Genomic DNA, 22,384 nt, shown 5'->3' with positions numbered 1-22,384 from the left:
TCCCCTAACTATCGATCGATAAGTCTTCGGTTTCCAACCGATATTCTCGTATTATTCTTGTCGAATCTTCCTGATACACAATTTTTGTTTTAAAATTATTACTGTTCCCCATCATTGTTATAGATAGCTACTAACAGAGAACATTTTAACCCTTCATCTCTACCCTCAGACCCTGTTTCATTTCAATATACCATTTTTGTTTCTGCAAAATTCATGCTCTTGCATTTATATTTTGGCGCGGCGGTGTGGCTCAACGGACTAAGCGTTAGGAATACGCTCGCCACCGCACCTCTAATTACTCTGCGTGGGTTCGCAGGTTCGAATCCCATGCAGGGATGGTTATGTGCGAGAGGATTGCTGGACTCCTCGCCGCCGTAGGGTAATTCACGTAACCGCTGGTCGGTTACGGCTTCCTCCACCATCAAGTCCATGCTTCCGAAAACAAACAATACAGTAAAACTAATCCCATACCCGACTTGAAATGCTAACCGGACGAGAGGCCGTGGTTCGCCATATGGATAAGCCGTCTTATCGGCTTTCCTCTCCCCCGGGATAAATATGTAAATCCTATCCATATAACAAATATGTGAACCTTTTTTCTTCAAAGTTCCTTGCAATAATTTTGCATTATTTTAAACATTGCTTTTTATTTCGTTGTATGCTAACTGTTTGATTTTTGTTCCTTCTAATTGTAATGTACTCATCGTATATCCTCGCATATAAGCCAAGTTTAAAACTCAAAAGAAACAGTTGCCATATCAAGGGGGTGGCTTACACCTGTATACGCTCATAACTCTGATTGCACTAAAGGGTTTGTTTTGAGACATTTCTTACTGTTATTAATAAAAGTAAAACATATCAATAATGACTATCATTTTATCAATTCTTTTCTGCAACCATTTGCTGTGATACTGCATGTTTCAATCCGTAGGGTCGGCTTATATGCAGATTTTTATAAATTCACCGTTTTTGGAGGTGACTTATATTTAAGGATATACGGTAGATTACTTAACTTGTATTCTACTTTGATTACTTAACTTGGAGTGGAAGTGGTGACTCCTCTTCGGCCCATTGGCCGGGGCCACGGCCCATCAAATTGGGCCTCGGCCCATCAGGCTATGGGCCGCGGCCCATCAAGTTGTGTAAAGAAACTATTCACTTGGCTAACACAGACAGTCCCCAAACTCATAATAGAACTATAATGTAAAAAATCTGAACAACCCTAACCTGGTACACATACTACAGGAGTTTATTTTTTGATTCGAATATTGACAATTTTGTAAAAATTGAAAATTTTGGTAAGATAATTGAATTTTTCCTGACGGGGTCGCGGCCCATAGCTTTATGGGCCACGGTCCATGTGGCCCAATTAGATGGGCCTGGGCCCCGGCCTATGGGTCGTAGAGGAGTCACCACCCCTGTAGACTTGTTGGAAAAAAGCCTTACTTGGGCCAAGTCTACAGGGGTGGTGACTCCTCTAACAAGTATAAATTATACAGTTTTAGTGGGGAAGGCGCGTCGTGTACAATACTGCAATAATTGATACTTCATGACAATTGAATTAAATAATTTTTTAATTTGATTGATAATTTTGTTGGCTTTCTTCGTGATGAAACTTTTGTATTTATTTCCATTGCGTTTTTCTATCTCATTTATGCTAATTTGGGACTGGAAATAAATGTACTCATTTTACAATATCGCAGGTACTTACTAGATTATTTATAATTATACTCAAACATGACGAGACATCAACGGAATGCGACTGCTGGGGCAGTCTATACTTACCATGAGCGAAAAAAGGATACAGAGCAAAGCGGGTACGGGTCGGACAAAGCACGTCTCGGAAAAGACTCTGTGAAGGATTTTGATGCTTGTAATCTTACGTTACAGCCGTGTAAAGAGCCTGTTGTGACACCGGAGGGCGTTCTTTATGATAAACAGGCTATTTTGGAATATATTTTGCAACAAAAAACGCTGATTGCAAAAAAGATGAAAGCGTATGAAAATCAGAAACATGAAGATAAAAAAGAATTAAAAGAACTCGCTGAAATTGAAAAGAAGGAAAAAGTTGCGAAGTTTTTGAAAAAGGAGACGAATATTGTGAGTGAACCGATTAATCCGTTCCGAAAAGAGGGCGCCGATAAACCAGGAACAAGTAAATCAAACGGGCAGTCGGAATTGAGCAACCTTTACGGAGATAAAAAGAAAGAATTAACAAGCTTCTGGATCCCGCAGCTAACGCCAGCGGCAAGCAAAAGTCGTTTTAAAAAACCAAGTTCGAAGGTGTATTGTCCGATAAATAACACTTCGATCAAAATGAAAGATTTAATACCGGTGAAATTTACACCAATTGCTGATCGGGACACAAAAACTGCGCTAATTAGTAAAAAGGACCGTTGGATGTGTGCAGTCACCCATGACACTTTAGGGAACTCTGTACCGTCGGTTGTTTTGCGTCCGACGGGCGACGTCGTTACTGCAGATTGTGTTGAAAAATTAATTAAACCAAACGAAATGAGACACCCTATAACCAATGAAATTTTAGATGAAAAACGAGATATTATTCCGTTGCAACGTGGCGGGACTGGTTTTTCTCAGACGAACGAATCTCTGGACGTTAAGAAATACAGACCTTCCATGCATGTTTAGTTTGAGTGAAAATTTCTAAAAAAAATCTCTCTTTCTGAAAGCTCCAACGAAAATTTCCTCCATTGAATATTTGGTACTGCCGTAGTGGTGTGTACCAGGTTGGGGTTATCCCACAATTTTTTTCCGATTTTCTTTATTTTAGTTCTGTTATGAGTTCGGAGACTGTCTGTGTCAGCCAAGTAAATATACCACATAGGTTTCAGTTCCTTTACCCAACTTGATGTAAAGTAGCCGAACAAAATTAGTTACCTCCATATTGGTACACACACTTTTGGAGCACCAAATATTCTACCCAGACAGTATAAAATCCCAATCTTAATCACTATTTTTGAAACTTTTTGGCGTTTCCACTTCGACACAAAACACATGTTTTAGTCGAGTATACGTTGGAAATGACTCTAAATATGACATGGACAAACTACGACTGCTGGGTGATTCTGTCTGGCCCACCTGATGCTGCCACAACCAAACTAAAACCAAATTTTGATGTTTTAGCAAAAAAAAAAGCTCAGGATTTGTTGAGATTGTGAGTAAATTTAGTTTGGGCATGAAGCTTATTGTTTTACATGTTTGCTTTTGTGATACTGTAGATATTGTTCATAAAATGTAATTTTTTATGTTTCACTCACATGGCCCGCCAGTCTAGGTGGGCAAGTTTTGGCTTCTGGTCCCCCCTGGGAAGTTTTGGCTACAACTCCCGACTGCAACGAAACCTTTGAATATCCGTTGTGAAGGATTTTTTAGTCGATTTAGTCGATTATTACCATTGTAAGTCTGTATTTTTGACATATGTCGTTACAGCACACTATCCAAATTCCAAGAATTTCCCCCTCATTTGGCTCAATGAAACAAACACTCTATGTGTCTCACCAACGAGGGGCGTCTGGGACCACGTCAGATGCTTCATATCGTGCCATGCTTGTCTCGATAATAATCTAAAATAATCGTGGGCGTCACATGACCAAAATTGCCGTTTTTGCTAAAAACTCTCGAATGCTACGGTCAAATTTTTTTTCCTTCGGTAAATCGGATTATTTTTTTCCAAGGAATTCAATGATGACGTTACTGAAGTGCGCTTTTTTGTAGTATTTTGCGCAACTTCATTATACAGTATTATTACCGATATTGAGGGACAACAATGTCCAGACGTCTCCCAAAGAAGGGGTGTCTGATCATCTGTAAAATGGGTTTCTCAGAAACGAGGCAATGTCACTCGATTTGTATAGTGTGCCGTACTGTATGTGCCATATGACTATGAGAGTTGTGGAAAAATAGTTGCTCTTTTTAAGCCACACCCACTTTTTAGAATTTGTCAGGTCCCCCTCTCAAAAATAACTAACTAACAAGAGGCTACAAATAACAGCTAGTAAGGCGGGAGTATGTTTCATTCAAAAAATACGTGAATGGAACATAAATAATAATATCAATGAAAATTTTTGAAATGTAAATATCCAAAGTAAGACGGACAATATAAAATCTAAGAAATATTTTTACTCTTGTTCTCTCAAAAAATTGTCCATGCTCCCCACAGACTTCTCACATTAGTTCTTTAACTTTATTTTTTATTCTCATTTTCAATATAAAGTCATTATAGTTGTTTGCTATATTATTCTATTCTATCTCTATTAGAGTTGGATCGGTATTTATGCCATAAATGTGGTACTCTCGTTGTGTGTGTACCAGGGTAGGGTCAGGTCATAATTTTATTCAGATTTTTCTTATTTTAGTTCCATTACGAGATCGGGACTGTCTGTGTTAGCCAAGTGAATATATCCCCTGCCTATAGGTTTCAGTCCCTTTACACAACTTGATGTAAAGTATGCGAACAAAATTAGTTACTTCCATATTGATACACACACTTCTGGAGCGCCCTAATTTCAATAAAAATATGACAAACTCTGATGCCACTGCCCTGAGATCATCTGTGAGGTTATATCTATTTAGTCAGTCTATGCATCTGGAGTACTTAACTGGTAAATAAATCATCTCTATGTGTAACCTGAGCTGGTAACAGGACCAACGCCTTGGTCTGCCAATAAGTGAGCTGTCTTATTGCATTCCCCCTCCCTGAGTATAAATATGGAAGCTTCTATCACAGTTTGTGAAGTTGAACTTTTTTTCATTTTCAATATAAAATCATTGTTTTTACACTAGATTATTTATCTAAATATAGGTTTATATTTATTTAAAATGGAAAATCAAACTGCAGTTGTTAAAGCTAATCCAACAAGAAAACGGGTTGGGCCAAAATCTAGAATAACAGCCAATCAAATTCCAGCTGAAATTCTAGAAGACTCCTCATTGGCTGCTGCAATTTCAAATCTTCCTTCAAATTACAATTTTGAAATTCACAAAACAATATGGCGGATCAGGCAGAACGGAGCAAAACGCGTCGCTTTACAATTTCCTGACGGACTTTTGATGTTCGCTTGTACCATTTCTGACATCATAGAGGAATTCACTCAAGCGGAAACTGTCATAATGGGTGACACAACATACGGAGCATGCTGCGTTGATGATTTTTCTGCACGTGCGCTGGAGTGTGACTTCATGGTTCACTATGGCCATAGCTGCCTCATACCTATCAACAATATGCCTGATATCAAAATGTTATATATTTTCGTTGATATTAAGATTGATATTGAACATTTGATGGCGACAGTGAGAGAAAATTTTACACGTGAACAAGCGTTGTATCTAGTCAGCACCGTGCAATTTGTCGCTACTCTACACGCAGTCAAAAACCAATTGATGAAGGATGGTTTTAATGTTAATATACCACAAATCAAACCGTTGACGCCTGGTGAAATTCTTGGTTGTACTTCGCCGAATGTTGGCGATGTGAAATGTGACGCTGTGATTTATCTCGGAGACGGCAGGTTTCATCTCGAATCTATGATGATTTCAAATCCAGAAATTCCGGCTTACAAATATGACCCATATGCAAAGACTTTTACGATCGAAAAGTACGACCATTTAGCTATGCAGAAAGTGCGAAGAAACGCGATCGAGAAAGCACGAAAAGCTGAAACGTGGGGGCTGATTTTAGGTACCTTGGGACGCCAGGGATCTACGACTGTTCTGGACCATTTAGAAGAGCGAATTCTTAACTCTGGACGAAGAGTTGTAAAAATCTTACTTTCAGAAATTTTTCCGTCAAAATTAAAACTATTTCCTGATGTTGGAGCATGGGTTCAAATTGCTTGCCCCCGTTTGTCCATTGATTGGGGCCTTGCCTTTGACACACCCCTCTTGACCCCGTACGAGGCTGCTGTGGCAATCAAAGACATAGAACCGTGGGAGGGGAATTACCCTATGGATTTTTATGCTCGTCAATCTAAAGGACCCTGGACTCCAAATTATCAGCCTCCAAGAGAGGTTAAAAGTAAAGTTGTCAAAGCCACTTGATATAAAGCTAATCTGGCACTAGTTTTTAAACTTTACTGAAATACCCATCGAGTCTTAGGTCATCTGTGTAAAGTAATAAGCTTTTTAACTTTTTATTTTAGGGGGGTGTTTCCAAATCTAAGAGGTGGTAGATATTTAGCTATTAAAATAGCTAAGTGTATTATGTAATTAACTGACCGCCTACACTGGTATATGAGTCACTTTCTGAATATTCAAGTACAATATTCCCATCCAAGTTAGAAACCTAAAGTGAAATATCAGATCTGTGGGAGGTCAGGTTTCAAATTAAGGTTTACTTAGAGGTATTACTAGGGCTGGGCACTTCAAATCGATTCGAATAGTAAATTATTCGAATCGGTTCAAAGCAAAATTTTGAATCGCCGCCATCTTGTTTTTGTTCTTTTCGACCATGGTCAGGTGAATTATCCATTTTTTTTTTATTGAAATCATATTTTTTCAATGCATTGTTGACATATGACTATTTTCTGTAGTGAGGTATTGATAAATAGTGTTTCTCATTGTGTGTGAACGCTTCGCAATCTGTCTGAGTGACGTATTCTATGTTTTCAGTAATTCATTTGTTGACAGGACCAATTACAATAAAAAAAAGTCGCATACAATTACATATCTCCCATTGACCCAAGTATTCGAGATTCGATTAGAAAAAAAGATTCGATTCGATTCTGAAATCATCAGGTATTCGAAATTGCCCAGCCCTAGTTATTACTGCATCAAGTTGGTAAATTTTAATTTTTCAAATATTATTTTGCCATTTTGCTCAATTATTTGTTTTAATTTTGAATAGTTTCTTTGAGCATTTGAGGTCTCACGATACGAACAAGGAAGCCATCTTTAGTGCATTTCCAAATTCAAACTTTTCAAATATGCATTGACTTCTGTGTGTTCTCTCTTGAGCATGACCCAATTCGGAATATCTTTATTACTTCTGAGTGAGTTTGCGATGCTATTAGAAGATTTTTTTTCAAAAATGTAACATTATTTATAATTTAAATGCTACAATTTTTGTGCTTTTTCTCATTTTAGATTTTCTACGTAACTAATTTAACTATGGAAGATATTACAAGTAATTTTGAAGCTTCATTGCCTTTGGAACATTACAAAGAGGTATTGAAAAATGACGTGCGACCGGACGGAAGAGATCTTGGAAAATTTAGAAAAATGACAATTAACGTTGGATCTATTAGTACAGCGGACGGCTCTGCTCTTGTGCAAATGGGAAATACCATGGTCGTTTGTGGGGTCAAAGGTGAACTTACGAAACCCCCTGCTTCGAAACCAGATTGTGGAATTATTGTTCCGAATGTGGACTTATCACCGATGTGTGCGGCTCATTTCAAACCCGGTCCACCGTCCGAACAAGCACAAGTTGCGAGCCAACTTCTTAATGACATCATAAAGACTTGTGATGTCATAAATCTTGATGAATTATGTATTTTTAAAGACAAACTGGTCTGGGTTTTATATTGTGATGTTGTTTGTTTGAGTTACGATGGAAATTTAAATGATGCTTGTATAATGGCTTTAGTGGCCGCTCTCGAGAGCACAACGTTGCCAAAAATAAAATACAATGAAGAAAATGATGTCATAGAGACGCTCGCTGACCCGGAACAGAGGTCAAAGTTGATAGTTCGAAAAAGGCTAGTTTCTTCAACTTTTGTGTTATTCGACTCTACTCATCTAATTGCTGACCCAACTTTGAAGGAAGAGGAAATGACATCGGGAGTAGTTACCATAGTAACGGATGACCAAGGCAAATTGTGTCATCTTCACAGGCCTGGGGGGTTCCCCCTCAGAGACAAACAATTAGAAAAATGTATAAAAGCAGCAACGCGGAACGGTCAAAAGTTGCACTCATTGCTGCAACAATTTCAATAATATTTTTATTCTGATAATAATAAACTAAAGCAAAATTTGCATAAATGAAGGATTTTAGAATAAATATCCTAATTAAAACTGACCAGTAGGTACAAGGTGCTCATATGAATAGGCTGGTAACGTGAATATTCTCTTTCCTGACTTGAACATGAGGTATATGTAAGGAGAGGTGTGGCTTTATATGTCAATATATCTCTGCGTTTGGTAGTAAAGTTTGATTGTGTTAACCGCAAGTTAGCATGTGCGATATAGTTTTCTGTTATCAACTCAAACAAATATTTATTTAACTAATTATCACCAGGTTTGCCCAAAACGAATCAAATAAATATCAAAGTATTTGAATACCTTTTCGTCTGATTTTTGAATAATCCTGAATAATAGCCACTTTTCGCCGTAAGCGTGGTGTTCGTTTTCAAGGGAAATCTTATTTGTTGTATCTATCGTATTGAACCTCAGCACTCTATTGCTTTCTCTCTCCACTGCAAACCAAATTTTCCATAGGGGACTTTAAGCTTCCTCTATGCAAATCCAATCATACGTTCATGCTATGCTTTTTGTGCACTATTTTTACACTCTAAACAAGACTCTGTGTGAGCAAACACCCTCTTTATGCTCTTTCTAATCATTGCCAACTTCCTTTCTTAGCTAACAAACATGTTCAGTTTAAAATCGGAACTGTTTAAAAAACAACAGGAGGTGACTTCAAAGAAATCTGGTCAAATAGTTACATCGGCAATCAGAAAACAACATAAATTGAAAAGTTCTTCAAATGGGGAGGGGAAAGTACCTGAAAATGAGAAGAATCCGGGAGTTGAAGAACGTAACGCAAGAGATATTGCCGAAACATCTGAAGAAATAGATAAAGGGAAAATGGTGAAATCTGTGCTGGAGGTGAAAATGAATTCTTTTGTAATAAAAACTATTATACCTTCTTTTCGGATTTGTTGTTTTTTGCGATTATTGGAGATGAGGTTATAGGTTTTGCATTCCCTGGAAGAAAATTTTTCTATTATGTGCTGATTTCTTTACCTTTGCTCAGAGATGAGTCTCTTTTACTCCAGAGTGACTGTTTGTAACTTTGCTCAGATATGAGTATCCTTTACTTTGAGTGAGTGCATGTGACTTTGCTCAAAGATAGGTTTTATTCACATGCAATGCACTAAGCTTAGGTCACCGTCTTATTACCTATCGATCTTAAGATTGGTAAGTATGTTGATAGGTATCTGTCTGTCTGTTAGATGAACGCGATATCTCACGAAGGCGTAGTTGAATCTAGTCCAAACTTTGCGTGTGCATTCATCATATCTCGGACCAGCAGCCTATTGATTTTGGATGAATTATGTCTCATAATTAGCGAGGTATTAATTAATTAGTTATGGGACACGCGGATTCACTATAGAGTCATGAATCGAAACTGCAGTTTTGATCGATAAGTCTTTGGTCTCCGACTGATATTCTCGTTCATAATTCATTGGCTTTGACTTGTCATTATGATTGAGCGGTCTCATCAGCTTTCTTACACATTGTCATATACGGTAAGTAAAATGTTTTTATTTTATTATTCAAGGCCAAAGCCAAACTCTATGAGAAAATGTCATCAGGAAACCTGTTGCCAGATGAAGAGAGTTCTTCATTATTTCTGGTTGATTTTGAGCAGAAATCCATGGATGCCAGATTACAGAAGACAAATAATGAACTGGATATCAAACCAAAAGTTGGTGTAAATGTGGCAACAGAGTTAGGTGAGCAATTGTAAATCAAGGATTTTGTAGGGAATTGAGAATCTTAGGAGAAGTAAGCTGGTACGATCAGTAATCAGTAGTTTATTTGTCACCATACTTTTTACCAAGACATACAAATTTCAATAAATAACAAGAGATCGATGCTCAAATATATGGACACGGTGTAGTATCGTATACAGTCTACTCCGAAAATTTCAAAGCATTTGGTCCAGTACTCAGAAAGAAAATTGATTTTTTTCTGTGACAACGAACAACAACAACATAATAACGAAGCGATCCATATGTCCACTCTATGTCCAATAAACAAACCGCGTTCCAGGGTGAAGGAGACGCAGAAAACCAATACTGGTTATCAGCACGAGCAGTGGTTTTCATAAATAACTCGGGAAATTAATATAAAAAAATGGAACTATGTATGTTAATTGAAAAAAATACCATGAGGCGATCTGCTATGCACAGCAGTCGTACACGAAACAGAAAACGACTCTGAGCACCACTAACTCTGTCCCCATGAAGTTAGCAGTAGTGAGGCAGTCTAGAGCCTTTTTCAAATAGATGTGTAACAATCAATTTAAAATATTTCTTTTCTTATTCTCAGCTTCTGAACTCCAGAAATCAGAGAATGAATGGGTTGAATATACAGATAGTTTGGGTCGGACGAGAGCGTGTTTGAAAAAAGATCTGGACAGAATGAAAAGAATGGATGAAAAACTGAATGAAGAAAAGAGAAGAAAACCGGAAATACAGGAACCTGGAGGTACTGATAAACCATGAAATTCTGAAGCTTTATATTACCTTATTAACTTTGTGTTGTTCATTCACTTTGAATGAGGCTGGTTTCAGGCAGTCACTGATATGTAATAAGCGACTATGTTATAGTAAATGTGTAATCTTCCTCTAAGCTCATTAGTGCAATATTAGTGGGAAGCAAAATCATAGAAGAATCTTAATTCAATTTCACTTGGAAAATTTCCCTCTTCAATTTTAAAAATTCTTCAAAATTTCTTTTTTACAATAAATTTTCCCATTTTTATCAGAGTTATTTTACAGTAATTCATAATTTTCAAAGTTGATAAAAATAGTAAGGGAGAAACCTAACCATGAGGATATGTACATCTCTTGATTATAACTCTAATAGTTATCTCTAAATAAAGAGTAGGATAGGATAGGATTTACATATTTATTCCAGGGGACCACAACCACGGCCTCTCGTCCGGTTACCAGTTCAGGTCGGGTATGGGATTAGTTAGCCAGTTATTTGTTTCCGGAAGCATGGACTTGATGGTGAAGGAAGCTGTAACCAACCAGCGGTTACGTGAACCACCCTACGTCGGCGAGGAGTCCAGCAATCCTCTCGCACATGATCATCCTCGCATGAGATTCGAACCTGCGAACTCACGAAGGGTATTCAGAGATGCGGTGGCGAGCGTATTCCTAACGCTTGGCACCAGCAAGCGGTACCTGGCCAACTTATTAAAAGGACTAAGCCACTCTATTAAAACACATTTCCTAATAATTTTCTTTTTTTGACAGAGAGAACATTGCTGTCTGATGACATGCGACGTGAAATAAAGCGTGAACAATGGGAGAAAGAAGCAGTAGAAGAGATCAACGGACCACTACATTACGAGGATTTACGAGCAAGAGAGATTCGAGAACTCGGCGTCGGATATTTCGCATTTTCGACCGATCAAGAAACAAGAGACACACAGATGAAACTTCTTCGTAAAATGAGAGATGAGACGCAAAAGGAAAGGGAAAATGCCAAAGACGCAGAGAAAAAGAAACGAACAGCGTTGCAAGCGAGATTAGAAAAAGTTCGGTTGGGGAGAATTAAAAAATTAAAAGCACAAGGAAAAGAAATTCCTGAAAAATTATTAAAACCGATTGAACTCTCACCACCGGAGGCAGAAGAAGAAAAACCGACACAAAGTGATGTCACGATAGCTGAAATCACGAAGCGTGACGATGGAGTTCGCAAAGAACGGGAGTGGGATAAAGGAAAAGAGTGGTTGCCCGCAGAACCTACAAAACCACCAAAAAGTTGGAAAGATCCTCATAATGAGCGACTAGATGAATTTGCCCCTCCATCCTTCTACTATGACACAACAAAGGATCATAAACATAATAAAAATAAAAGGAAATATCCGCAAAATAACACACACCCAATTAACCCTTTGAGTACTTCATATAGTGACAGTTTAACCCATATTAGACACGGCAATTCTCAGAGCACATCCAATAGGACAGACAGTGCTAGTATAAAAACTGAAGAAAAATTGGGGGACCAATTTGGTATTTTGAACACTTTGGGACAAAAAACAAATTTTTCATCAAATTCAACTGCGACAAATCCTGGCATTTCCGCAGACATACAAGAAAGAACTGATAGAGTTCTGGATTATCTTACTAGTTCCAGTATAAAACAGGAAAATTCTGGTGCTAGCTCGATTTTGGGTGAAAATAACCCTGATCTGGGCAAGAAAGAACCAAAAATGTATGAAAATATTGTAGAAAATGATGTAAATATGTTTGTTCCTACTGATAAACCAATAACAATGAAAATTAAGCAAGTGCCTAAAAAATCGAAAGTTTTGGTGTCAAAATCTGCGTTTTCTGATGATTGATTTTTGTATATTTACTGTGAAATTTTTTGTTTTTTCCTTTGGGGTCCTTTTCCAATTGGGGTCAAAGGTCATTTTCAATGTGGGGACAAAATTGCTGCCACCTACCAGCATGTTAAATGCATTGAAAGACACTATTAGTGATAAATCTCCTTTAGTTATTAGGGATGGGCCGAGATTCGGATTCGAGTCGAATCCACGCATTTTTTGGACTCTGATTCGATTTCGAGTCCACGTCATTTTTACCGAGTCTATAATCAATACTGTTTTTACTAATTTACGCCTATGTTTGTACTTTTACCTCTATAAATCTCAGCACATACCCTAACTCAGGGGTGGGCAAACTGTGGCCCGCGGGCCTAATCCGGCTCGTTGGGGAATTCAATCTGACCCGCCTGAACTAAAACCAAATTTAGATGCCTTAGCTAAAAAAAAAATAGCCCAAGAAATTTGTTGAGATCCTGACTAAATATAGTTTTGGCACGAAGCTATTTTTTTCCACTTTTGCTTTTGTAACACTGTTAATATTGCTCGTAAAATGTAACCTTTTACGTCACATTTACATGGCCCGCCAGTCTAGATGGGCAAAATTTTTGGCCCCTGGTCCTGCCCTAACCAATCAAAACGCATATTAAAAACTATTGATCGCTTATAACAAAGCTGTCGCCTTCAAAAACTATATATCCTTTTTGGTATACATGTGAACATTAGCGCAATACTTTTGAGTCTTCGATTCGCGTATAATGAAACATGCCTTGGATCAACCCAGGGGGGGAATTTATTCATACCTCTTTTAAATTGAGTTTATTACGTGTAATCTTTTCCCTAAAGAGAGAGCAATTGAAAACATGGCAAATTTTAGAATTTTACATGCACTACTAAATTTCAAGCAGATGTACAACATTGTATTGGCATGAGTGGCATCTACCATTTGCGCACACGCACATAGTAAGAAGTATATGGAATTATGTAGAAGCAATGTAGTCAAAAGCTTTTTATTTTTCATATTGGCATGTAAGAATTTCGAAACAGCCGCCTAGAATTATCGGTGGTATGAGCTACGACGTATGTTTGTGAGCGCACGTTGCTGTAGCATGGTCAAAAACGTGTTTTTCGGCTTCTCCATTATGACATCACGGACTCGGCAGATTCGATTCGAGTCCTCGACCTATTACTCGGATTCGTCGAATCTCTGTAATTCCGGACTCGTCCCATCCCTAATAGTTAGTAAGTCGGTGTGATCAAATATATTTTATATTAATTATAAAGTGCAACTTTAGTTTCATTTTGCCTATTTTTCACAGAAATATTAAAGTAGTTTAATTAGTTTTTTAAAAGAAAAAATGGAAGACATAACTGACAAAAAACCTGAGGATGCCAGCATTACCGTAAACTTTGAGAATCTCCATGCTAATATGGCATTGAATACTTCAAGCGGGGAGGAGCCCAAAAAATTTGATGACGAATTAGGAAAGGGGGAGGACCTATCACAAAAATTTCAAAATTCTCCCGAGAATGACGCTATTCAAAACGTTGACTCGTTAAAAGAAAGTCATGAAGATTTGAATAAATATGGTGAGTCAGCAGATGAGATTGATGATACAGCAAATAATAGTGATGACTTGGCAAATAAAACTGATTACTCAACAAATAATGGTGATAACTCAGCAAATAACGGTTCTGAAATTAAAACTGCTGCGTCAGCAGATAATGAGGATGGTGAAGCAGAAAATCTGGCAACTATGGCTAAAGAGATTATCAAAAATGCAGTGGATGGAGCAAAACAACAAGTAGCCTCGGAGATTGAAAATAATGCGGCGCAAGATGTCGAAAAGAAAGAAGAATGGCTAGATATTCTCGGCAATAGTTTACTACGGAAAAAGATTTTAAAAAGTGGGGAGGGGAGAGATTCGAGACCTAAACGAGAAGAAGAAATTACTGTGAGGTACGAAGCAAAACTAGAAGATGGAACACTCGTTGAGAAAAATGATGATTTAGTTTTCGTTCTCGGAATGCAAGATATCTTGGATGCTATTGATATTTCCGTAGCTTTAATGGAACGAGGTGAAGTGGCGGCAGTAGAGAGTGATGCTAAATACGCTTACGGAAGCGAAGGAAAATTACCAGAAGTTCCACCAAATGCAAAATTAATTTTCGAAATTGAAGTTTTGAAAATACAGGACGGCCCGTTTAGTAGCACTATTGACTTAGATCGAAGAATTAAGTGGGCGGACGCAAAACGACAAGCCGGGAATAAACTATACAGTGCGAAAAAGTATGATGAAGCGACAATGACGTACACTAGGTGCACCAAAGCGCTTGAAAAGGGCTGGATGTGCGAGGAATCGGAAGCAGGGAGGGTACGCATCAACGAATTGAGGATTAAGTGTTATAATAATTTAACAGCGTCACAAATGAAGCAAGAGAAATGGCAAGATGCGTTCAAATCTTGCCGTGCTGCAGAAAAATTGGAACCCAATAATGTGAAAGCGCTTTTTAGAAAAGGAAAAATTCATGTTATGCTTGGAGAATTAGATAAAGCAGTTGATGTTTTAACGAAAGCAGGGAAATTAGAACCTGAAAACAAAGTCATCGCAAACGAAATTGCAAAACATAAAAAGAAATTGGATAAACAAAAAGAGTCGCAGAAGAAAATGTACAGACGAATGCTCGGTACTCCAGATACTAGTGCTTCAATGAAACCAGAAGAGAAAACGTCATTTTGGTCTCAGAACTGGGGCCGTGTTGTTGGTGGAACTCTTGCTATTGGTGCTGTTTTAATTGGAGTCTTTCTCGCTCAACGAAGCTAAACATTTCAATAATTTTCTGATAATTTTTCTGACAATATGGCATCCCTAATGTCAAATACCTATTCAATGTCTAATTAATAAAATATGGCTATTTGTTTAACCCTGTGTCAGGGAATATTAAATCAACAAATTCCTATATGAAATTCTATTTTGATATTGAAGGAACTGCAAAATATCGCATGGGTTTGCTCATTTTACCGATATTATAATCTGTGATGATTGTAATCAACTTCTTGGAGCTTCAGCTGATGGTTGCTCGCCTTCGTTTTATTTCAGTGTGCCATTCATTTCCTTTCTTTACAAAGAAATTTTTTGCAAAAAATAACTATTATTTGTTGACTGTTCATGTTTAATTACACAGAATTCTTTCGATTCAGAGTGTGCGAGCGTGACCATTTAACAGCAGGGGGTTGATGCTGTTTCAATTTTTAATCTCAGCTTTGTCATACTGTATATTTGCTTGGAGCTTTTTTTCAAAATCTGGCATCCCTCCTCTGCTGTCTCTGCAATTGAAAATGTAGGCGTCCAGGTATTCTTTGCATACATGATGGACTCTGAGGGACCGAAATTTTTTTAATAGTATTCTATTATCACTGTAATGTAGTATAAGTGGGTGGACCCCTGGCATTATTTGTGGCCCTGGTAGAAGCACTTTGTGGGCTACTAGAGAGCAGGAACCCGGCTGGGAAACCCCGGCCTTTGTTACGGAGTGATCACCCAAAAATATAAATTTGAATTAATTTCACATAAATATTGATTTTACTGTTCTAATAGTTAATATTATCATGCTTGTTGTGAATATTTAGATACTTAAAAATTGTGATTCCCTAAAAAAGTTATTTTTAGGTTTATCCGGAATTAAGTTCATCGTACAATTCCTCTACCAGTAGGGTTTTCTGCAGCTTATTTCAATCCAGATCATCCAAAATGTTGGCTTTGTATAATTTTACTTAAAAACTTTAATACTCTAATGGTGTACTTACAATTATTATGAATATTTGAAATAGCAATTCCCTGTAAAAGCCATTTTAGGTTTACTTTAAATTGAATTTAAATTTCATTAGTAGATACATCCATGGGAATGCTATAATATATACAGTGATGATTTATTAGCAAATTATGATTTTATTTCTTTTTTATTTTTACGTGTGTATTCCATTCTCTTATAAATGAGAGAAGGCTCTCTATTAAAAATGGAGTTGCGATTCTCTAAGAAAACCATTTTATGTTTGGTTTGAATCCAAATCCTTGTGATCAGTTGATCCATCCATAGAAATGCTTTAACATTGCTTTTAACTTATCCAGTGATAAATTAATAGCAAATAGTGATTTTGCTCTTTTTTTCTTTTTTACTCGGTTCTCTCTCGAGAGAATGTCAAGAGGTCGCTATTAAAAATGGAAATAGTGCTGATAGAAAAGTTGTATTCTCATAGCTATATTTTTTGATCTGTTTGATTTTCGGTTGTAAGCAATTGCTGACATGCTGATAGATTGTATATATGTGTCCAAAAAATTTTGCTCAATTTTATAATAATGACAATTAAAATTCTCTTCGTTTTCATTTATTTCCGGTAGTTCTTATTGTGCTTTTAGTTCGCATTTAGCATACAATAAAATTTATTTAAACATACAATTATAAAATCTGACAAAATTTTCTGGACACATTGTAGTTTTACTGCTTCCAATAATTGATTCTAATGTAAGTAACTGTGCAACCAATGGCCAATATGTTTTTTAATTCTTATTATTTTTTTCGATTCTTGTGTTTTTTTGCAGATATTCGATAAAAATTATAGTTTTATTAAATTAGGAGCATAAAATAATATTACAAGGTGAGTGAATTTATATTTTCCTTTCAGTAAAATGCGTTCGATGCAAGCTCTCTTTGGTTTTACGGTCAAAGTCGGCGTTGTTATGCATTCTCTGATCCTATGTATTCTCTCGAAATCGTGAGATTTATGTTTTGTACTTGTTTTTCAAATAAAAAGTCTAAAAAAGTACAATAGATATACTGTAATACTTGTGTGAAATTGGTGTATTTAAGGGGATAACTTTCTCCCCAGTCTGGAAACGTGGGTTTAAACCAATGCTTCCCAAACCCCGGCCAGTTACGTAGATTTAATATGGTCTGTCGCCAATTGTTACGTGAGTATCCCAGTATCAGTATTTGTATATTCGCAACAATTCAAGTATTTTGTTATTTTAATTACACATCTCGGGGCCAGTATCGGCCCCTTGCAGGCGCTCCTCGCCCTCGAATATCCTTCTGCTTCTAATTTTACCCCCCGGCTTTGGGAACCACTGGTTTGAACCATTGGATATTCTTTGTATTAGACTGCCAACTTATTCGCTGCCTTCCTTAAGCTGACATACGTATTGCGGCTCATGGTTTATTCTTTTGATAAAAATGATTGTTGTTTTTCAGATGGGTTCAATGCTTTCGTCCCAAATGGGTTCAGTAATGGATGAAAACATGAAGAAGCAGCAGGATTTTATGATGAAAAACCAACAAACCATGATGGAGCGGAATATTGTTATGCAGGTGAGTTTTGTAGTAGTTTTGTAGTCAAAATTCACTCTGAGGAAGGCGCTAGACGAGCCAGTTATGTGTTTCAAATGCATGGACTTGATTGTGGAAATGGAGATGTTGAACCACCTTCGGAGGCATCCGACAATTCCTTTGCGCATAACTATCTCTGCATGGGATTCCAACCTGCGAACTCGTGTAAGGTAATCAGAGGTATGGTGGCTTTTTATCGCAACTCTCAAACTCTTCATCTAATGCTTATTTTTATAGAATGAAATGAGAGAGCGACAAATGGCGATGGGAATTGCAAGAGCTCGTGAAATTATCAAGTATTATGCCGGATTCTACAGCTTCGTTCTTGTTGGGGGTTTGGCTGGGTGAGTGGTTGCTTGGTTCTATTACTTTTGTCAAAGGATGTGGAATCAGGGAAAGGGCTGGGAAGCTGTAATTTTTTGGTGGAGCCAGAGCCAAGCTTACCATATTAGATGGACCAAAAGCAACCAGAAATTTTAGTGGCTCCATCCCATTATTTATTCACATTTATGATTTTTCTAATACTCCATACAAATAATGAAATCTATTTTTTTCGGAACACTAAGTAAACTTCCGCTTTTCAGTTTTTGTAAAAAATTCGGCGCTCTGGAAGTATGTGTACCAAGATGGCGCAAAACCCGAACCCTAATCAGGGTTCAGGTTGTGCACATACTTGGTACACATACTTCGGGAGCACCAAAAATTCTGCTATCACCTTTGATAAAAATTGTATTTCCTCCTCAAGGAGATTTCAGAATTTTGTCTTCCGACTTCTGTGAAAACATTCAAAATTCTGTCACAATAACCCTAAAAATTCGTCCTCAGAGCCCTGATCAGGAAGTTTGGGACGTTTATCCTAGTTTTAGCTTAGCCCACTCAAAGCCTTGTCTGTCCTGAGCAGAACTTGTGTAACATTCTCCAACTTAAATTTATTTTTCAGAGCAATGAAAGGTCGTCCAGCCGCAGCCATTCCACTAATTCCATTCTCATTTATTCTTGCGTTCCAATATGACGCAGCTTACGGAACTTTGCTGTCAAGGGTCAGAGGTCAGTTGATTTCCCTTTTAATTTTTTAAATATTTCAAAGTATGTGAACCAAGATGGCGGACACCGGAACGTAGTATGTGTACAAGGTTGGGGTTAGGCCATAATTTCAGGTACAAATACTACGGGAGTCACTTGGCTACCCGAACTCGTAATAGAACTAAAATAAGTAAAACTGGGATAGAATTAGGGCCTAACCCTAACCTGGTACGCATATTACGTTCCGGTGTCCGCCATCTTGGTTCACATACTACGTTCCGGTGTCCACCGAATCTCTCGGCAGCTATGTCATAGGTTCAAAGCGCTCCATAATGAGACTCTCGGCCTTGTGAGAGGAACCAAGCTATTCATTTACTCTCATTTAAAATACTGACTTGGTTAATTTTTATAACTGTCCAAAGAAGCATTAACGGCAATATTAAAATTTAAAAATGGTAGCGTCAAAATGTGGCAATAAATATGACATTATCTATATGTTCCAAATCGTTGAAAAAAAATAAACTTGGACTTAATATTTTTTTTAAATTGCTAGATGGCGCCAACAGCATTATAAAAGACGAACATGATCTACTTGGACTTCCCAAAGGTCTCCCGACATTTGAAACTATAGAAGAAGGAAGATTAGCCAGGAAGCAGTAGAGAAAATAATGTTGATTAGAAGATGCAAAAACTTTAAATTTTCCTTTTTTTTTCACAAACAATAATCAGGGTTTCCCAAATATAATGTATCTTGTTTCTCAATGGAGGATCTCAATTTTGACTAGTATCTTTTGGCATTTTTGTGATCACAAGAATTTCCATCCTAGATGTGTCGCATTGGAGAGAAAAATATTAATTGAATCGCAATACTTTCAATAATCTATTTTTATTTTCACAAAGAATGTGATCAGGCTTTTTAGTGCAGAGGTCAGGACAGGTTATGGCCAAAAATGTTTACCTGGAATTCCCAGGACTAATCAAATTTTCTCAAAGTAAGGGTTGAGAGTTCTGTATAGTGGGAAGTGGAATTTTATATTCCAAATTTTAATTAATATTGAAGGTTAATTCTTGAGAGAGGGTTTGACTTTTTAAAATCTCTCTCTCCAAGGTGATTCCCCGTTGGGCTTGTGCCTGTTTCAAATTGAAATCTTCATATATACAATATTATTGTATTGTTCAAATCTCTCTAGTGTTTTTTCATGTATTTGCTCGAAGAAGAGCAATTTCCCTTTTTCTCACTTCATACGAATGTGTATTCAATCAATGTTACCTTCTTTTTGAAAATCACGTACTCTATAGCTATTTCCTAAAAAATATTTTTTTCTGACTAAATTTACAAGATTGAGTATTGAATTCTCTGGTACTTTTTCAATTTTATTTGCTTCATGTATCAATACTTAGATTGTGATTGTCTTTGCTCCAGATGTCATATATATGTACAATTATGTGTTTAGTAAACATAGAAATTAACCCTTTCCGTGCGGTGGGCACGTATACATACCAACGACAAAGGTCGCTAGATTGCGGCGGGTAAGTTGATGTACTCCACTGTTTTATTTTGCAATCGGTCGCAAACTGTTGGTCTAGTTTTTCCAGGTTTTAGTTTATTGAAAAGAAGTCTTCTTCGAGATTAACATAAGCGACTGTAAATCTCGCTTTCGTTTACGACGGAAATTTTATTTGCGGCGGAACGAGGGAGTGGTTTTGAAATTTATGCAAATTTCGGTGTTTTTTGGGTGGTAATAAAAGACATATTATCTCTTCCATCTACCAAGTATTTTGAGTTAGATCACGAAATTGCTACAGCAATATTATGCTATTGTTCCACAACCACGAAGCGGTAACAGTAAAGGATTTAGCGAATATTTCTATTTTTTATCACGGTTTGAAATTTAACTCCCTAGAAAAAAAATGCCTTTTTTCTATCCGGTTTGTGACTCAGACCACCACTTTTAAAAAAAATTTTTTTTTTTAATCGCCAATTGCAAGCTCTTTGAATAAGCTTTCCAACGAGCCGTCAGTGGGCAGCAGAGGATCATTAGTTTTTTGTCAGTCGATCGATTAGTTGTGGGGATACAAATGCATAAAATCGGCGTAGCAAATACGATTATTTAATAAAAAATAAAAATCGCATGGAAAGGGTTAAGAGATTTGCAATTAATCAATTATGAGACCATTTTTAAAATTGCAAAACATAATTTTAAAATGTTGAAACTTAAAAGTGTTAGAACGATGAAAAATATTTATATTAAAACTCCGCTAACCTTTCATTCAAATACTTGTTGAATTACCTCGAACTACGATTATATTACATGAATGCATTACTTTTATTAATGTTGAGATTTCATAACAAGAAGCCAAATTTTATATAACCACCTAAATCCAGATATTCGCTCTTTCACACCATTATACAATGTCCATATTTTGTTTTTATTCAACTGTTTATAGGTGTCAAATTGTTGGGGGCATGATGCCTTTTGTTTGCTTGCTGTCAGCCTTCCGCTTTGAATACTGGACCAATTACTTTAAAATTGTCTCCATGAAGGGTATTTCTTTTAATATTTTTTCAAATTTATTGTGCTGGTACCTTGGGGCCCATTTTTTTCTTTTGGTGAATTTTGTCGATTTCTAGAACAAGAGAGCTACGCCCAAATAATGGACACGTCTGTTCGCAGTACAGTACGGTTTACCGTACCGTCAGATCACAGTCTACAAATATATTCACACCAAGCGAAGCAGTACAGTAGGCGTCCGATGTCCGCAGAACGTTTAATGACTTCATAGCAAACAAAAACAAATCTCACAGAGCTAACAGAAATATTTAAAATGAATAAAAGTAATAGCCTTCTGGGGAAAAATTTTATCTTCAACCACTGAAAATTTCAAAGCAATTGGTCCAGTATTCGAAGAGAAAAGCGTTTTTTTAATATTTCCACTAGGTGTGTTATTCTGTGTCAAAGAACAAGAACAACATAATATGGAAACGATCGTTATGTCCACTATGTGTCCAATAATTTCATCACCTAGGATTCCTCAGCAGACCATTTTTTTCAATTTCTGAGTACGGGAGGGAACATTGCTTAATATCCATATTTATATGTTTTACTATCGTGTACAGGTATTTTTGTCCCTGTCGCAATCAATGGCAATGTCTATCGTATTCAGTGTTGCAAAAATGAAGACTTGTTATGCGTTCATTCAACTTATAAAAATGAACCAATCTTTTCTTTATGAATTAATGATTAATAGTGTGTGTATGTAGAGAAATGTTTTCAAAATATAATTATTATCAGAAATATTTGAGTGGTTTTATGGCAACAAAAGTGCAGTCTCATCCAACGTGGATAGTCGTAGTCAAGTTTATTTTTTCCATCCAGTAAAATACAACATACGAAATTAAAAAAAAATAATAATTTAAGACGCGTACTTACTGGAGAGGGGGAGGCCACAGGAACCAAAATTTGTTATCGAGCAGCGACACCCAAGATTCAATATCTAATTAGGGTAAGTTTGCGAGGTCTGAAATTAGGTCTTACTGGTGACCTGGACTTCGCTAGTCTAGTAGACCACACATACTATAAAGCTTTGTCAATAATAGCGGCTGTTTTTATCAATATATATGTACCTAGTGGTGGAACTTGGATTTTGTGCGTGTGTACCCTATCTTGGGAT

At 36.9% G+C, this 22,384-nt stretch overlaps 6 protein-coding genes across 6 annotated transcripts; all 6 read left to right on the top strand.

Annotated features, from left to right (window-relative positions):
• Positions 1 to 1,703: 1,703 nt before the first annotated feature.
• Positions 1,704 to 2,662, top strand: LOC120334733 (nitric oxide synthase-interacting protein-like). Its single transcript, XM_039402227.2, has one exon. It carries the CDS (start codon positions 1,738 to 1,740, stop codon positions 2,647 to 2,649), a length of 912 nt encoding a protein of 303 aa, XP_039258161.2. The 5' UTR covers positions 1,704 to 1,737; the 3' UTR covers positions 2,650 to 2,662.
• A 145-nt stretch (positions 2,663 to 2,807) lies between these two features.
• On the top strand, positions 2,808 to 7,102 carry LOC120334730 (2-(3-amino-3-carboxypropyl)histidine synthase subunit 1-like). Its single transcript, XM_039402224.2, has one exon. It carries the CDS (start codon positions 4,840 to 4,842, stop codon positions 6,055 to 6,057), a length of 1,218 nt encoding a protein of 405 aa, XP_039258158.2. The 5' UTR covers positions 2,808 to 4,839; the 3' UTR covers positions 6,058 to 7,102.
• LOC120334736 (exosome complex component RRP43-like) lies at positions 7,102 to 8,598 on the top strand. The gene has a single exon (XM_078113405.1). The coding sequence runs from the start codon at positions 7,126 to 7,128 to the stop codon at positions 7,951 to 7,953; it is 828 nt and encodes a 275-aa protein (XP_077969531.1). The 5' UTR covers positions 7,102 to 7,125; the 3' UTR covers positions 7,954 to 8,598.
• A 7-nt stretch (positions 8,599 to 8,605) lies between these two features.
• On the top strand, positions 8,606 to 12,720 carry LOC120334740 (coiled-coil domain-containing protein 174-like). Its single transcript, XM_039402234.2, has 4 exons — positions 8,606 to 8,844; positions 9,521 to 9,695; positions 10,294 to 10,452; positions 11,229 to 12,720. Exons 1-4 carry the CDS (start codon positions 8,608 to 8,610, stop codon positions 12,320 to 12,322), a joined length of 1,665 nt encoding a protein of 554 aa, XP_039258168.2. The 5' UTR covers positions 8,606 to 8,607; the 3' UTR covers positions 12,323 to 12,720.
• An 822-nt stretch (positions 12,721 to 13,542) lies between these two features.
• On the top strand, positions 13,543 to 16,906 carry LOC120334728 (peptidyl-prolyl cis-trans isomerase FKBP8-like). Its single transcript, XM_039402223.2, has one exon. It carries the CDS (start codon positions 13,663 to 13,665, stop codon positions 15,127 to 15,129), a length of 1,467 nt encoding a protein of 488 aa, XP_039258157.2. The 5' UTR covers positions 13,543 to 13,662; the 3' UTR covers positions 15,130 to 16,906.
• Positions 16,847 to 22,008, top strand: LOC120334737 (plasminogen receptor (KT)-like). The gene is made up of 5 exons (XM_039402232.2): positions 16,847 to 16,961; positions 17,555 to 17,671; positions 17,927 to 18,033; positions 18,630 to 18,736; positions 19,266 to 22,008. Exons 2-5 carry the CDS (start codon positions 17,555 to 17,557, stop codon positions 19,370 to 19,372), a joined length of 438 nt encoding a protein of 145 aa, XP_039258166.2. The 5' UTR covers positions 16,847 to 16,961; the 3' UTR covers positions 19,373 to 22,008.
• The last annotated feature ends 376 nt before the right edge of the window (positions 22,009 to 22,384 follow it).

Source organism: Styela clava, chromosome 1 (assembly GCF_964204865.1).
Source record: "Styela clava chromosome 1, kaStyClav1.hap1.2, whole genome shotgun sequence".
Lineage (NCBI taxonomy): Eukaryota > Metazoa > Chordata > Ascidiacea > Stolidobranchia > Styelidae > Styela > Styela clava.
The sequence above is the reverse complement of the archived record's forward strand: the minus strand, read 5'-3'. Positions and strand labels throughout refer to the sequence as shown.

Coding starts and splice junctions, on each gene's coding strand:
- LOC120334728 (XM_039402223.2), top strand. CDS start 13,663: ATGGAAGACATAACTGACAAAAAACCTGAGGATGCCAGCATTACCGTA.
- LOC120334733 (XM_039402227.2), top strand. CDS start 1,738: ATGACGAGACATCAACGGAATGCGACTGCTGGGGCAGTCTATACTTAC.
- LOC120334740 (XM_039402234.2), top strand. CDS start 8,608: ATGTTCAGTTTAAAATCGGAACTGTTTAAAAAACAACAGGAGGTGACT. Junction 9,696..10,293: donor AAATGTGGCAACAGAGTTAG/GTGAGCAATTGT, acceptor TCTTATTCTCAG/CTTCTGAACTCCAGAAATCA. Junction 10,453..11,228: donor GGAAATACAGGAACCTGGAG/GTACTGATAAAC, acceptor TTTTTTTGACAG/AGAGAACATTGCTGTCTGAT.
- LOC120334736 (XM_078113405.1), top strand. CDS start 7,126: ATGGAAGATATTACAAGTAATTTTGAAGCTTCATTGCCTTTGGAACAT.
- LOC120334737 (XM_039402232.2), top strand. CDS start 17,555: ATGGGTTCAATGCTTTCGTCCCAAATGGGTTCAGTAATGGATGAAAAC. Junction 17,672..17,926: donor AGCGGAATATTGTTATGCAG/GTGAGTTTTGTA, acceptor TTATTTTTATAG/AATGAAATGAGAGAGCGACA. Junction 18,034..18,629: donor CTTGTTGGGGGTTTGGCTGG/GTGAGTGGTTGC, acceptor TTTATTTTTCAG/AGCAATGAAAGGTCGTCCAG.
- LOC120334730 (XM_039402224.2), top strand. CDS start 4,840: ATGGAAAATCAAACTGCAGTTGTTAAAGCTAATCCAACAAGAAAACGG.